The 16,339-nt window shown below is 36.8% G+C and overlaps 1 protein-coding gene across 2 annotated transcripts in view; it reads right to left on the minus strand.

The window, feature by feature from the left end:
* Positions 1-16,339, minus strand: part of MRC1 (mannose receptor C-type 1) — a 146,936-nt gene that overhangs the window by 45,452 nt on the left and 85,145 nt on the right. For both annotated transcript variants that reach the window (XM_007196406.3, XM_007196407.3), the window contains 5 exons: positions 15,233-15,346; positions 11,950-12,096; positions 7,318-7,503; positions 4,124-4,281; positions 1,680-1,790 (listed from right to left, as the gene is read on the minus strand). In XM_007196406.3, the coding sequence (XP_007196468.2) occupies positions 1,680-1,790; positions 4,124-4,281; positions 7,318-7,503; positions 11,950-12,096; positions 15,233-15,346 (716 nt within the window). The remainder of the gene's footprint in view (positions 1-1,679; positions 1,791-4,123; positions 4,282-7,317; positions 7,504-11,949; positions 12,097-15,232; positions 15,347-16,339) is intronic.

The following is a 16,339-nucleotide window of genomic DNA, read 5'->3' on the forward strand; positions in this document are numbered from 1 at the left end:
AAACTTGGTGGCTGGTCCATGGTTTCAATTCCACCCTTTATTTCTGTAAGCATTTTAAAACACATTCACTTTAATGTCATATCCATTAATTCCACCACCTAAGCTCCTGGTGGTATGTTTTATAATTTTGGATTTCAAACTCATCTGTGGGATTCCCAATCAGCCTGGGAAGGAGGACTTCTGTATAAAGAGGATTTACATTTGTGTCTGTCAGACATCCAGGAATATTAGCAACTTGGGACCATTTCATGTTAATTTCTTAGATCAAGGTTTCCCATGCAGGTAGCAATGAATTGAAAACTGAATCCCAGATCTTTATGACAGAAGGCCTGTAGTTTTGAATTCTCAGAAATACCCCTACACCACCAAGTACCCAGGCCCAGACAAAAAAACTGTTATCTTCCTTTGTTGACAAGTGGATTTTTTTTCTAGACTTTCCAGCGATTTGAGGAAATCAGTGCCTAGAGCATGTGTTTTTAAACTGGCTAAATTAATATCTCTGAGTTCTTGTATCTTCTCCTGTCTAGTTAGAAACGTAACGTTTATCTCTTAAGATCATTGAAAGCATAATAACCACACTCAACAAACAGTTGGCTGATATTTTCTTCTTTTTCTTATTTAACCTAATGATTAAATTGGATTTTATCATTGTAGACATGACAGTTTGTAGAAAAAATATACACAAAATTCTGATTGTGTAGAAGTAATAAAAGTTGAGGACTGGTTTATTACTTATAGAAAATTACAATAATATACATTACAATAATATACAATCTCCTGTACCTGCATATGATTAGGCAAAGAATATGTAAGTGTACTGGTAGTGAAACCAGCAGTGAAAGTGTACTTGGCAGGAGATTTGGGTTCTAGCCTTACCTCTGTGTGACTCATAAAAAGTTATCACTTCTCTGGGCTGAAATTCCCAGAATGCAAAAATTAAAAGGGGGTTTTCAAGCATCACTAAGATCCTTTCTATCTCTCACATTGTATGATTTTCTGTGTTTGCTCTATTTTTCTTTATTGTTTATTTGTTCAGTACTCAATTATGTTTCATGAATTCCGGTGTTTGTTATGATTTGATCACAACTTGACACTCTTGGACAGAAAATCAGTTTCTACTTTATTTTTATCCAAGAGAAGTGAGAAAGGAAAAAAGAGGAAGATGGGCAACTCAGTGATCAAACAGGAAAATGATAACCATACGCCCCATATTTTGCAGCTTCTTTATGCTTTTAGAAACAGCTCCACAGAAATCACTTACTTTAACCTCAAAGAAAGATAAGACCTGTGGCGAGGTATTACTAACTGTGGTGCAGGTGAGAATAAAGCACGATAGGATTGCATGGTTTGACCTGGTTTAACTGAGTTACTACCTGGTACTACCAACTAGAGTCTAGATCTCCTGCCTCTCAGACCCTCAGGGATCTACTGAGAAGACTCCCCACCAGAAACAGGCTCACCAGAAATATTATAAATGGAAAAAATGACTAAGGATTGTTTGCTATCTGCAAATTAAGGTTATCCACTGGAAATGTCCTTGATGACCCTTGGCGTCATAGACTACCACTACCTGTAAGGTGAAGCAGTTGGCCCCTATTATTAAGTACCTTCACAGACAAAAATAAAGCTATCACATCATATTTGCTGATATGAAACCACTGCGTGCGTTCTGTACTCACTCTGCGGCAGCCTGTTTCCACTTCCACTATTCCTGGAGTTTGGGCTTGTGATTTCATCTTACAGATGTAGCCAAGAGACTGTTCACAGGCCCGATCTGCCCAGTACCCATCCTGCAGAAAGCAAAGGAAAAAAAAAAACAACTCAATGATCATCAGTTGTTTGGTGCTATTTCCTCATAACTGCACCTCTGAAAAGGGAAATAAAGATTCGAGGTTATTAAGAGAAAAAGGCATCTATGAAAAGGAAAGGTAAATGGACGTTTTACCAGGAAACTGCAAATTTGACTTTGGCTACAAAGATATAAAGAGATTGTAGCCCCAGTATGTTTTTTATATCTTCGCTGTCAAGCCACTCTGGAGGGGGATCTAGAGAGAAATGAAAAATGCTCATAAGCCCTTAAGAGATGGTCCCAACAGAAGGTTTGCCTCCTCATCCATCCCTATGGGCAGCTGTTTTCAAGTTAACTGAGTACGTTTAAAGCCACCCAGAAAGAAGGCCCCAAGCAACATGCCCAACCTGAAAACACACCTGAAACCAGTTTTCTTCCCTCTATTCTTCCCATTTCTATTGATGAGGGCCCCCCCGGAGCTAAGGTACCATATTTCACTCTACTTCAAATTCCACCCTTTCTGCCTTCCTTACAGATTGCATGTTAAATGACTTCTCTTCTCCTTCCCTTAACTGCTAAACACCTTGAAAAATGTTTTCCATACCCACTACAACCTGGTACTCAACCCTTCAGCCAGTGTAATATTTGCAAATTTGCAGATTAGGTTCGGCTACTCCCAGGCTAATACATGTTTTGTCATGGCCAGTACTTTCCCTACACAGCCCTCTGCCTCTTACTCCATGCTTTCAGCCATACTGTCTTTTGAGTTCCCTACAAGTAGGATGCTCTCTGGTTTCCCCTTCCCAGGACACACTTCTGCCTATTCTTTCAATAATTAACACATACTCTTTTCTTAAGCTTTCAATTTATCACCATAATAACAACCACAATGATAAAAACAGTAGCTAATACTTATTGAACAGGAAGTTTGGGCCAGGCACAGTGCACGTTAGACACCTTAACCCCTTTAATCCTTATACCCACCATATGAGCTGGGTAGGATTATTATTATTATTTTACAAATGAGGAAATAAGCCATGCATCAAAACCAAGCCTCTTAACCACCATCTTCATCCTCTATTAACGAAAGATTACCTGAAGACATACTTCAGTCGCTAAAGTGATATTTAAGACATGGAAGCCATTTTTTCATATTTGGCACCTCTTTGTAACCTAAAAAAAAAGCTGTAGCTCTCCAAGCACAGACTCTAGGCTGTTGGACCCAGGGTAGATCTAGCTAGGTCTCCATCCACTCAGAGCAACCAGCTAAACGTAGAACCAAAGCTCTGAATTGATTAATCAAGCCATGTAAAAACATGTGCCACCACCTGTGGAGAAAAGGGAGCCCTCCTACACCATTGGTGGGAATGTAAATTGGTGCAGCCACTATGGAGAACAGTACGGAGGTTCCTCCAAAAACCAAAAATAAAACTCCCATATGACCCAGCAATCCCACTCCTAGGCATATACCCAGAGAAAACCATAATTTTATACATGCGCCCCAATGTTCACTGCAGCACTATTTACAATGGCCAGGACATGGAAACAACCTCAATGTCCATCGACAGAGGAATGGATAAAAAAGATGTGGTACATAGATACAACGGAGTATTAGCCATAAAAAAGAACAAAATAATGCCAATTGCGGCAACATGGATGGACCTAGAGATTGTCATACTGAGTGAAGTAAGTCAGACACAGAAAGGCAAATATATATCACTTATACGTGGAATCTAAAAAAAGTGTACAAATAAACTTATTTACAAAACAGAAGCAGAGTCACAGATGTAGAAAACGTATGGTTATCGGGGGGAAAGGGGGAAGAGATAAATTGGGAGATTGGGATTGACATACACACACTACTATATATAAAATAGATAACTAATAAGGACCTGCTGTATATAGCACAGGGAACTCTACTCAATACTCTGCAATGACCTATATGGGAATAGAATCTAAAAAAGAGCGGATAACTGATTCACTTTGCTGTACAGTAGACACGAACACAACACTGAAAATCAACTATACTCCAATAGAAATTTAAAAAAAAACAAACTTAGAACCAAGCATAGGAATGATATGAGCGTGGGTTATTGGTTAATTTCATCTTTGAAATGAAAGTTTCTGTCTGTTGCTTTTCTAGTCCTCTTGAGAATTTGGGTGTGCCAGACAACTGAGAGAGACTCAACACACTGAATCTGGATTCTCCTTCAACCTTGATCTATGTCAATTAAGTAGAACAGAAACAATGGAAACAATCGTATGTAATAAGTGGGACAGAAGGAAAATTTCCCTGTGGCTTTTGCTAGATATCAGTAACTAAAGTTGCCTTACTTTGCCTTTCATCACCACACAGTCTTCCTGCCTATTGTTTTCATGACTTGGTTCTCCACGAAGCCATTTGGTAAATGTTACAGGGGCTCCATCACTCCATTCAAAGTACATTTGAATCTTGATGTCATTTAAGCCAATCCATAACTCATCACTTGGCTCTAAACAGGAAGAAAAACACAGAAGTCATTTACCCAAACTTTTCTTTCTAAACATCAGAAGGTTATCAGAAAGGAAGACCCGTTCTTTATCAACAACTCCCTTGATATTATCGCTAGCATGAAAGACCATCCTCTTGAGCTTTAAAGGGATCTACCTCTGTAGACTGAGATGTCAACTACATTTTATGGTGTCAATTTTAGTTTAAAATGTGTAATGTATTCTTCACATTGTGAATGTGACTATATTCTTTTGTTGTGCTACTGCAAATTCTATCTCCTGGGAGTTGTTAAACGGAAACTGAAGTAGATCTATCCTTACCCTCTATCTTGTGAAGCTGCTTTTTTGTTATAAATAATTTACCATACCAACCACACTCATGGTGCTGGAAATATGGTAGCTTCTTATTTATACATAAATCTATTTGACTACTATTAAATCGTATGAATGTTTTAAAATAATAAAAATTAAAAACCACTCCTATTTTACTGATGATGTCATCAAGAACATTCTAGGTGCTTCTGTTAAAGTTCAATCACTGAAATAGGAGTGAAAATGAACCATACAGTGAAAAGATATATAAACTGAAGGGTTGGGCTGTCTTCTGGCATTTAGCACTTATTTATCAGTCTATGTATATGAATGAATCTGCCACCATTTTCACTGTGAAACACCAGAAAAACCCAAATAACAAACAAAAGTTAAAACAAAAACAACCAGGTATAGATATAAAAGATGATCATTCTGTTTTGAAAATTCTATGAAGAGCATTATTGATTTATCAGTAGTTTTAATTCTAAGAATTCTAAATATCACAGGTAAAAATGGGACAAAATAGGCCTGAGGTCTCATGGCTAAAATCATACACATTTCCATATTTTAAAAATTGAAGGACTACACAATTCGATATCTATTTAAGTTTCATATGTTCTTTAAACAGTTAAACTAAATTACTTGCCAAACGTTTGTGACGATGATGTTGTAGTAGAAAATGAGAACTATGCCGCATCGTAGAGGAATTTCCCCAAATGGTTTAGTCTCTTCCTCCTAAAAGTTGTCACTCAACTTTGCTTTTGGAGAAGTCCCTGACTGGCCTCGTGCCAGTCCCAGCAGATGTTTCCAGCACCATGAAACATGAATGGCATTGCCAGGATGATCCCTTTTCCTTTCACTTAATCTGGCAGATCATGTTCTTTGGGCAGCAAATATAGGCTCCAAAATGACCTCATGTACCCCTCAAGGTTTTTAGGTTCAAGACCAAAGAAAACCTAAACTCCCAAGTCCCACAATTATAATAAAGTATTAAGAGTTTCTGATAAACATTTTTCTCACTAAACTGTTCTCCCCCTCTAGCTTTTGTATGCACAAGCTTGATCCTCCAAAAATATATAAGATGTGAGCATAAAGTTGTTAGACGGACTTATCAATCTGTTAGGGAAGCTGTCTTTGTTGATGGAGTCATAACTTATATGTGTAGGTCCCAATTTATCCACTGTATTTCCATGATTAACATGAAAGATATCAACTCAACTAGCTGAAAAAAGGTTTTCTAGGCTTCTGACTTAGAAACAATGATTTTAATTTTATAACTTTCTTTTACCTTTATCAATATTATTTGTATTGTTTTAAATAAATAAATCTTTATCAATAATAAAAAAGAGAAGGTTTCCATAGTGAAAGTTTATTAATTCTCCAGCTGAGTTTAAAAGCAACCTTCGTCATCCAAACTCCCAAAATAACTATAGCAATAAATATATAAGGTTCTCCTATTACTAGACCATATTATATATAAGGTAGAGCCAAATTTGCACATTAGCCCTACAGCCTCTTAACTAATGTGTTTTCCACTGATTCACTTGCAAACTTTATTCCCTACTATAAGTATCATGCCATCTATGTCATGATATTATTCAGATACATTGGTTCTGATTACATTATTATCATGTAGTCCAGATGCTCCAGTATAGGTAAATGTAGAATAATCAAGAAATTATTTATGGGCTGTAGCAGAATATCATCATCACGCTACCAAACTCAGTGAGGAGAGCGAAGGAGAAACGATTCCATTCAGCACTGGCACTCACAGCAGCAGTGTTGGGGATATTTTCCATCTTTCTCTGAGACTACTCTATTTTTCTCATCTATTTGTTCATTGTTTTTTTCTTCTCCCCTAGCCCCGCGCCTATCAATTTTCAGGCAGGAAGTGTCAGGAAGCAGTCCCCACCATCACCACCATCCATTTCCTCTTGTTTTGCTCTCTGGAAATGAAAAGGTCCAGCTATTCTGCAGTCTCATAAGTGGAAGCAGAAAATGGTCATCATTTAATCAGCAAGTACCACCGAGTGCCCGTCATCATTACTTCCTTCCTCGCCCTCCTCCTCTTCAGGATAAGCATTCCCAACTCGTTTTACTCACTTTCTAAATGTTTTTGATAGGGCCAATCTTTTAAAACTTTACAATATTTAGTTACTACATTTTCTCTTTGTCTCTTATAGTCCTAAAATGGAGATGCAAATTTCTTTAAAAGGATTAGGCCACCATCTAACCACTCCAGTCAAATAAATTCTTTCTTTCTCTGCTCATCGTTCTAGCAGCCTTAGCTAGATTAATAAAGAAAATACAATTCAAAGGATGAGATGGTTCATTTAGAGACCTCTCCTGTGAGACAAACTATGGGCCTTAAAAGAGAAAATACATCCATACACACAACTAATTCCAACTAGTGAAATACTGTTCACAAATTTAAGGTAGACTGCTCTGAATCCAGATTATATATAGAAACACAGGATTTTTAAAACTATGCATAAGTTGATTCCATATTAAAAAAACTCACATGTTCTCTTAGTGGTAAAAATTCTTTAAATTGTTATATAATTTTAATATTTTAGGCATGATTAATATTTGTTACTAAATTGTCCATTGGATTGTTAACTTGAATTTATTAGATTATTAGATTGAACATTTATGATTAAATTTTCCAAAGATGGGTGGTAAGTCAGGAAGACGAGAATCAAGTGTATTACAGACGAAGTTCTTACCATAGCCCAGCTGGGAGATAATGAAGTCAAATTCCTCGATGCTGTGGATACTTGCTAGGTCACCGCCTTCCTTCCTACATGCAATCAAGGCATCTCTTTGGATTTTCTTCTCTTCTCTGTAAATCTTGTAACAGTGGCCTGCATACGGCCACCACTGACTTGGACAGTTGGTAGACACATCACTTTCTAGAAAAAAACAAAGAGTTTGGAAAACATTTAAAAGGAGTTTTTTTTATTGTTTTTAATTTTTTTTAATTTAACAATGTTTTCTATCATTCTCTATAGGAAACAGTTCATAGTCATAGGCAAATATAGCTAATATTTATTTTTCCATTTTTTGGCACAGGTATTCACAAAAGATAGACGAGATTGTGTTTGCTTTTAGACTAAAGATGATATGGAAGTCATCTTTCATTTTAAAATAAAGCCAGATGAGAAATCTGTTCTTATTTTCAACTGTACCTAAACAAGGCCACAGTAAGATACAATAGATTGTCTCATTTCGTCTGCATTTTATCATCGGCAGACCTGTCCTAAGCATGTTCTATACATACTGGAAGCACGAGAGCTTTGTCATATAATGTATTCATTGCTCAAAAGATTTCAATTTACCTCTATTCTACGGACATTAGGAAGCCATCCATTCCTCAGAGGATGGGCAAGACTCACAAGGCAGGCAGGAGAAAGACGTGCTGACACAGGGCCTAGAATGGGTGGGGGGCAGGAGGGGGGTCACCAAGGAGCTTCTGAAACCATGGCAGTGTGAGCCGGACACCTGTGCCTTTGAACTAACCCATTGCCGTGGACTTGCTCCCAAAAGATGACACATAACAGTGCAGAAATCACAGGGACTTCGATTCCAAAGTCTTTCAGGCAAAATCTGAATCTGCCACAAGCTGTGTGATGTTGGGCCAGTCACATCACATGAACCAAACTATCCATGTATGTAAAACATTGTAAATAATATTAATACTAGTACTAATATTAAACTACCCATCCTCACTGCGTTCTTCTGCACTTGAGATAATACGACTGTAAATTACAAATACGACAACAATGTTTATTTAATCAAACGAGTAACAGTGACCAATGTCCTGATTATTGCTACTAGTAGTCAGGGCCAAAGTTCATGACCTTGACTATACATTACAAACATGCACTGACAGTAATGAGCTAGGGGAAGTGGCAGTAACGACGTTCGAAGGCAAGAGACTCGCTTTATTCATCCTCATACAGGCCCTGAAATGGTACAGGGCCTGGTACAGAGTAAGTGTCGTGAATCGCTGGTCAAGAAAAAGAACTGAAGTTATATTTACTCTACAACAGCTTATTATGACCATTTTATGGATACTATTTCAAACAGCAATTGAGCAATATATCTTGCTTAAAGAGGGACTATATTGCCAAATGAATGTCAATTTCTATATTGAAGTTTGATACTAAATGTTCTCAAATGTGCTGCCTTAGGAAAGGTTCAGTATAGGGCACCTTTGTTATCCATTTCATGTATCAGTTCCATAGTCTCTCAAAGTCTGGGAATGTCTGCCTCACCTCTGTATAAGCTCAAGATTCTGCGTACAGTCATTCAAGTAAATAGGCAGTCCTGAGATCCAAACACTGTATTATTGTAACAGAAAAATGCATATTTTTAGAAAATCTATTCCTTCTATACAGTTCCAGTGGTTACCAAAAAAAAAAAAAAAAATACAGGTTAGTATCACTCTGGAGCCCTCTTGTGGGATATTTTAATTTTGCTGCTCAAGAAGCTGAAAATGATGCCAGCACATGCTGAGGGCTTCAAAAACTAAACAGATGCACTTTTAAAATATTTCAAAACATGAAAACAACCAATGAAGAGGCGTCCCCTGGGGCAACCACAAAAAATGGCTTATTCCTGTACAGCAACACTGTCTGACTGAAATATAACATAATCCACAAATGGGAGCCACGTATGGAATTATACATTTGCCAGTTGCCATGTTAAATACAAGTCTCAAGAGAGACAGGTAACTTTCATTATAATAATACATCATATTTAACCCAATATATCCAAAATATTATCATATCAATATGTAATCAATTAAAAAATAATGAGATCGTTTACTTTTGTTTTTCATGCTATGTCTTGTGAGTCCAGCGTGTATTTTACACTCACAGCAAATCTCTGTTGGAACTAGCCGCATTTCATGTGCTCAGTGGTCACATGTGGTTAGTGGCTACTGAACTGGACAGTGTAGCTCTAGCAACCTAGGGATCATGGACGAACTGGGTGGCATTGCAAAGACAAACAGGGGACGAGGTGGAACCTTTGCCCGAGAGAGTCACCAATAATGTATGCTTCATATTCCTAACTCTGGTATGTTTTTCCAAGCTCTGGTTTATTTGAGTTTATAGAAAAGATAGAATGATTAATCCAGGAAGTATAGAGAAATTCAAAAACCAATGGGAAGTGAAAGTTAGCAAGTGAAGCAAGTAAGGCATGTAACCGAGCAGGACCCTAGGGGGCCTTCCCTCCCACATATCCTCTGCTGTAGCTCCTCTCTGAAGTACCCAGATAATAGTATCTGATGGACATTTCCTGAGTTGTTTTACAGATGCGAAAACCACCACCAAATGAAAGAAATTAACTACTTGATGATCATGAGCGTGTTGGCACCTAAGGATTGATAACATTAACCCCTGGGACACTGCCCTGTTCCCTCACCATCAACCAATCACAGAATTGTGCACAAGCTGATCACATACCCTGCAACCCACCTCCCTCACCTAGGCTTTACAAATGCTTTCCTGAAACCCATAGGGGAGTTCAGTGTTTCGAGCACTAGCTGCCCTGGACTCCTTGCTTGGCACCTGCAATAAACCCTGCAATTTCCTTCACCACAACCCGGTGTCAGTAGATTGGCTTTACTGCACGCAGACCAGCAGACCCAAGTTTGGTTCAGTAACAGGCATAGCAGAGAAATAAGAATAATGGACTGAGTGCTTGACAATACGAACAAACATTCACAGGAAGAACAAGTGTTTAGTATTTCCACTTAATAGATAGGACACTAAAACTGGGGGGTTAAGGAACAAGGCCAAGTTACAGAATTCCGCCTCCTTAACTCAGACATGATAAAATCACCATTCTCCTCATCCCCTAAGTGGTAATTCCAAATCTTCTGAAGGAGAATTATATAAGCTCTTCCAAGAGGGAAGGATTATATCAGTACCATTTCTCGTATGGGAGGAATAGAGGAGATGAAATACAAAAATGACTGAGGTCTCCCTGAGGCGTGCCCACAGCCATAAGGGTGACCCTGTAAAGTCTAATCAAATCCAATAATGGGACCCTCATCTATATCCATTGGAGAGCTCCGCCATATTTGTATCCATTAAAATGGCAAACACACCCACTCTTTGATCTGGCAATTCCACTTCTAGGAGTAATCACACACATCAAATGACATATGTATAAAGTTACTCACTGCGGGATTGTTTGTAATAATAAAAAATTGGAAGTAAACTAAAGTTCCATTAATAGGTGACTGGTTAAAAAAAATATATGGTCTCTCCCTGCAATGGCTAATGTACAGCATAAAAATGAACACAGAAGCTACCTATGTACTGTATGGAATGATGCCCAAAATTGTTATTAAGTGAAAAAAGTAGAGCAAAGTGTATCATATGCTGCCATTTGTATAAAACAGACAAAAAGAATTACAAACATATTTATTCATATATCCATAGAATAACTAGGTAAGGATATACACACAGACACAGTTATTCAGACAGGAACTGCAAATTTGAAGTAAGAACTGGAAGAAATTATTAATATTTATCATGTTGTACCTTGGACTTTCTAGCCATGTCGATCATATTTTAAAATAAATGAAATTGCTTTTAAAAGTCAAGGAGCAAAAAAAGTAAAGAATGCCACGCGGTCAGATTTTCCAAGCAGAATATATATATACATACATAAATGACCTTTAAGTATTAAGTGTCTCTCCAAAAACAGCTGATGGTGAAAAAAATGTATCACTAGTTAGTTTGCTTTCTGTCAATTTGAAGAAAAAAATGCATTCTGGGCTTAGTAGCTTAATTCTTCTATAAAATTATAATAGAGAGCATAATTGCATTTTTTCCCCCCGCTGGTCTAGCCTATATATAAAATTCAGTGACTACTTCTGGGATGTTTTATTCCATTTTGGTGAAGACTTCAATGTATATGTTAAACTAAATAACACTGGCGCCCAGATAGGCCATTAAATAGTGAGAACATAATAAAAACATCCCTTTCAGATACTGATTTCCTAGCTTGGATTCCAGTTTTGTCACATGTGCGAGTTTTTTTATATCCTCTGAATATCTTTTTCCTCATCTAAAATGTGAGAATAATAATACCTACCTCATAGGGCAGCTGTGAAGATAAAATTTTTATTAATGCTGTGTCAAAGGCTTTGCTCATGCCCAAACACTCCAGAACACTCAGGAAAGGTTAGCAACCAACAAAAAGACATTCTGTAGGAATATCATTAAGTTGATACCATAAATGATCAACAAAACCTGTCATTGCCTACAGTTAGGACTAGACTGTAATTTGATCTTTAAATTATAATATTTTATACACTTCAGATCAAATAGATCACTTACCTGAGGGGATAACAAAAGAATTCAAAGTTGTGTTGCCCTTTTTACAAATATAGCCTAGTTTCTGAACACATTGCAGATTTTCCCATTTAGCACTTTTCCCGGGATTTAGTGACACACAGCTTTTTCCTGGTTCTGCTGAAGGACTTCCTTTGGGGAAAAGAAAAAATAAAAGTGGGACTATTATAGGAATTACAAGTTGGTAGACCCCCAGAGCCTCGTGTGTTTATCCTTGGCATTTAATGGATCCCCACCCTTTCTGCTACACATTCACAAATAAATATTTACCGCCTGCAGAGCAAAAGACATGTTGCGTGTCTATTTGTTTTCTCATTGTTGGATCATTCCAATACCTGAAATGTTGATTATATAAGTTTACTTCTTTGAAATAAATTTTTCCCCACAATATCAAACAATAAAGCTAAACCTTAAACCCTGAACAATCTTCACACTGGGTTATTTTATGTATGATAGGGGGGTAAATAACAAAAGAATACACGATGTTCCAAATCAGCCATATTCAACATTGTCGATACCTCCCCAAAAACCTAAGTCAAGCTAACTGTGAGGACCAGCCAGAGAATTTCAGGACATGGGAAAACTTTCTCCAGTTAGAAAGAAGAGGCAGGAAAGAAGGCAATGGGAGGAGAAAGAGAAGGAACTCCCAGAGCTCAGACTCTCTCTCAAGATTTTCAACTCAGCCTATTGAAGAATAGTTTTAGCAGCTAACCTCTCATCTCATTGCTTACTGGAAACTGATTAAAGAACCAGGTCAAGTCAGCTTTCTTAATGCAATCGATACATGCATTGATACCCACATTTCTCATGCTTTTCCACCACTTTAATAAATGATTTTGAAACCAGTGCTCTAAAAACTTGCTCCATCTCACAAGAGAAGACAGGGTGATGAGTCACATTTTGCCAATGATTCTGCTTTGTGACCTCTGACATGTTTACGACCTGGACCTGGACCACACTTTCCCTTCCCGAAAGATGGGAATCACATCACCTGCTCCATAAAGCCTTTGTCAAAAATTTTTGGAAGTTGCTTGAATAGCACACAAAGAAAAAATTGTTAGTGATAAGGATAAAGATGTTTTTTAAATGTGTTGATAGTATGACCAAACTTCCAGTATAACTGAACTAATAGATAAGGTACCAGTACTAGAAAGAAACTTTCGGAAACAATAATGTATTTTACAGCTAACGGTTATTATTTAATATATGAGCTGGTAAATCATAGTAATACAGTTATTTATCAATAGAACACCAATACCTACTTTAATATATTAACTATTTGTCTTTAAATGGTTACTATAGTTATATATTTGAATTCACACTTCTATACCATTTGTGTAAAATATCCTCACTTCAAATGTAGATGTATTTTAATAGTTGCTTTACTTGGTAAGTACTCAATTGAAGGCTGATTGAACAATTTATACAATAACAACTTCTAATGTTCCACAAGGTTTCTAATTTTCATTTGAAGAAACTCTCATATTATTTCAGAAGGTGATTTAACTTTGCACCTACTTCTCAGGAATTGGTTTAATAAGGAAGGACATTTCTTTTCCTTTCTCATTAATATTCCAATTTTATTCCGCACTTTCACAGAATCTAGACCCCTCAATTTTCTCACTGAACTCTCAGAATGCGAGTGGTTAAATATTACAATAATCATCACTTAAAATTGAGTAATAAATAAAATGATCTGCCTACAATAATTAAGCAGCAAAGAATAAACTCTAATCCCCCAACAAATGATTATTATTGTCTAATGATCTGACTAAGCCAACTGGCATTCTCCAATTTAGTGTGACTGAGTCAGTAAGCAGACAAATCAAATTCTCACTCATAAATAGCACACCTTATATTCCCTTGCAGCAGTGTTTACTTAACCATATTCCAGAGGAAAGCAGAGCTGACTCTTAGTGACAGCCCTGTAAACATCATGCATTGAAGGGGTACATTGAAAGTCAAATTTCATAGTAAAATCTAATCAGTTTAAACCAACGTATATCCTCTAAAAATTCCCTCTCATGTTTTAGCATATTCCGAATATTATCTATTTATTTCAAAGTTTTTCTTTTCCTTTTTAATACCATAAGTCGGTAACATGGAAAATGGAGAGTTTAATTTTCTAAGCCAAATGCAAAAACCATTCAATGGCTTTAAAAAGGAAGTCTGACCATATGAAGAAACACCATACCAGTATTTTCCATAGCAGAACTGGTAAATGAAAATGTGACCCGTCCTTTCCCACACCCACGGCAGACATCACTAATCCTTACCTGCACACTTTTCTAATAAATCAAGATTAGTACAGGATGGGGCCTGGGTTGGGAGTGAAGAATCCTACTCAGTAGAGTGCCTTAAGCAGCCACTAACAATGGTTGGTATTGGTGAATAAGATGAAGACTTTTTGTCATCATTGGTCCTTTTGTTTTCTCAGAATAATTTCTGTATATGTAAAACATCTTTATCATCTAGTCTCCTTTTATGTTCTGTTACCTCTATGTTACAACAATATAGAAATAATTAGCTCAGAGCATTTTCTGTCCTCCAAATAATGGGAAAGCCGTTGAAGGCTTGATCATCCCCTGTGTTTTTTCTTCAACTAAACTGCAAACTGTCAACAAAACTGCTCATGAATGATGATGCTAGTATGGAGTATTACAATCTGTGGCTACTATTATTTTTAATCCAACTCTAGTCGATTAAAAATAGGCGAAAATGGCGTCAACGTAGACCTTCAGATCATTATAACGATGACAGAAATATTGCAAATATCTCATGGCTCAAGATAATGAGAAATTCTCCAGCCCAAAACAATTTAAATTTCTTAAATTCATAGTGTGTGTGTAGATATAAATAAATATGTATAAAATCTTTGAATATACTATGTAGCATTATAATATTATATATATATATATATATATCATAAATATAAAATCAAATTTTTGAATATAATACCTAGCAAATCAAGGATGCTCTGAGAATATATACTTTAACAGAGTCCTCTATTGACGTGTGTGATTATCCTTCCAGACAAGTCCTTTTCCCAGAAAGCTGGAATAACCTTTTGGTGTTAGAGTATTCAAATCTAGTTGGCAGGTTTCAAAGCAAGGTGAGAAATAAACTGTACTTGATGAAATCTCCCAGTTCTTCTCTTTGAGATCTACATGTGAGCTGATGAAGGTCTCCATGGTACCTAGCTAAGTTAAATGCAGACGAATTCAACCCGCTTAACCCCACCAAGTTAATCAGATGAGCTTAACCCTACCTGGTAACCAGTTCAAATATCGGAACGGACTGCCCCCGCTCCACTGCCATCCACTGTTGAAACTCAGACTGTTCAGTCCAATCCAGAGTCCTGAGGTCAAGGAACTGGTTAACCCTTTACGACAAAAGCAAAACAAAAACAAAACTGACATTCAGAAAAGATGGTGAAATCAAATTCAGAATTGGGTACTTGAATCAAAATGTACTAGAGAGAAGTAATGAAAATCATGCCGAGCATGTCTCCTTTGATCCTCCCATCAGCGGGAAGCAAGTACAACCATTACCTCCATCGGCATGTAAAGAAACTGAGATGAGAACACAGATAAGCCAGGAATGGTCTTGCTAAGGGTCTAACCCAGGTGTGACCAGGCTTCAGTCCCCAGCATCTTGATGACTTCTATAGGATCGTGTGAATGTACTTCTAATTTGGAGAAGACTCTCTTTGACTATCGTCAAACAAAAACATGTTTACTTCATTTTAGAGTAAAACTAAGATTTATTTTGTATCAAAGTCACCGTTTTCTATCATGAAAAAGTTTAATACACATTTCAATCTGTATCACTCTCATAAGTTATTACCCTGACCTCATATTTTAGAGCTTACTCTCAGAATTTTATTCGATGACATTTTAAAAAATCCATTTTTTTCCTCATTAAGATGATGATTAAAATCTAAACACTAAGTGCTTGTGCTACTATGAATAACACTTTACTTAGGCAGCTAATAAATCATAATTACAATGTTTCAAAGTCTGTCCTAGGCCTGAGATGCAATAAAAAACAAAACAGAAGCAACATGGATTTCAGCCCGCCCAGGTTAAACAACTCTAATGTGCTATTACCTATAACTTTAATAAACCATGGATTTGCTGTTCTCTCTATATTCTTTTTAGTTGATTTAAAAGAATTAATGAAAAGGAAAACTATCCTTTGTCTTAAATAAAATACCAACCTGAAGTGTCTATAAACATAAAGAGTAATCATAAATGGACCACTTTATGTTTACTGTTCTCTAGAGGATATATTCCCCAGTCAGATCTTTTCAATGGTGAGAATAACCACTTACTATATTCAGGGCACTGTTTTCGCTCGTTTTCAATCCTCACAA

This window comes from Balaenoptera acutorostrata, chromosome 3 (genome assembly GCF_949987535.1).
Source record: "Balaenoptera acutorostrata chromosome 3, mBalAcu1.1, whole genome shotgun sequence".
Lineage (NCBI taxonomy): Eukaryota > Metazoa > Chordata > Mammalia > Artiodactyla > Balaenopteridae > Balaenoptera > Balaenoptera acutorostrata.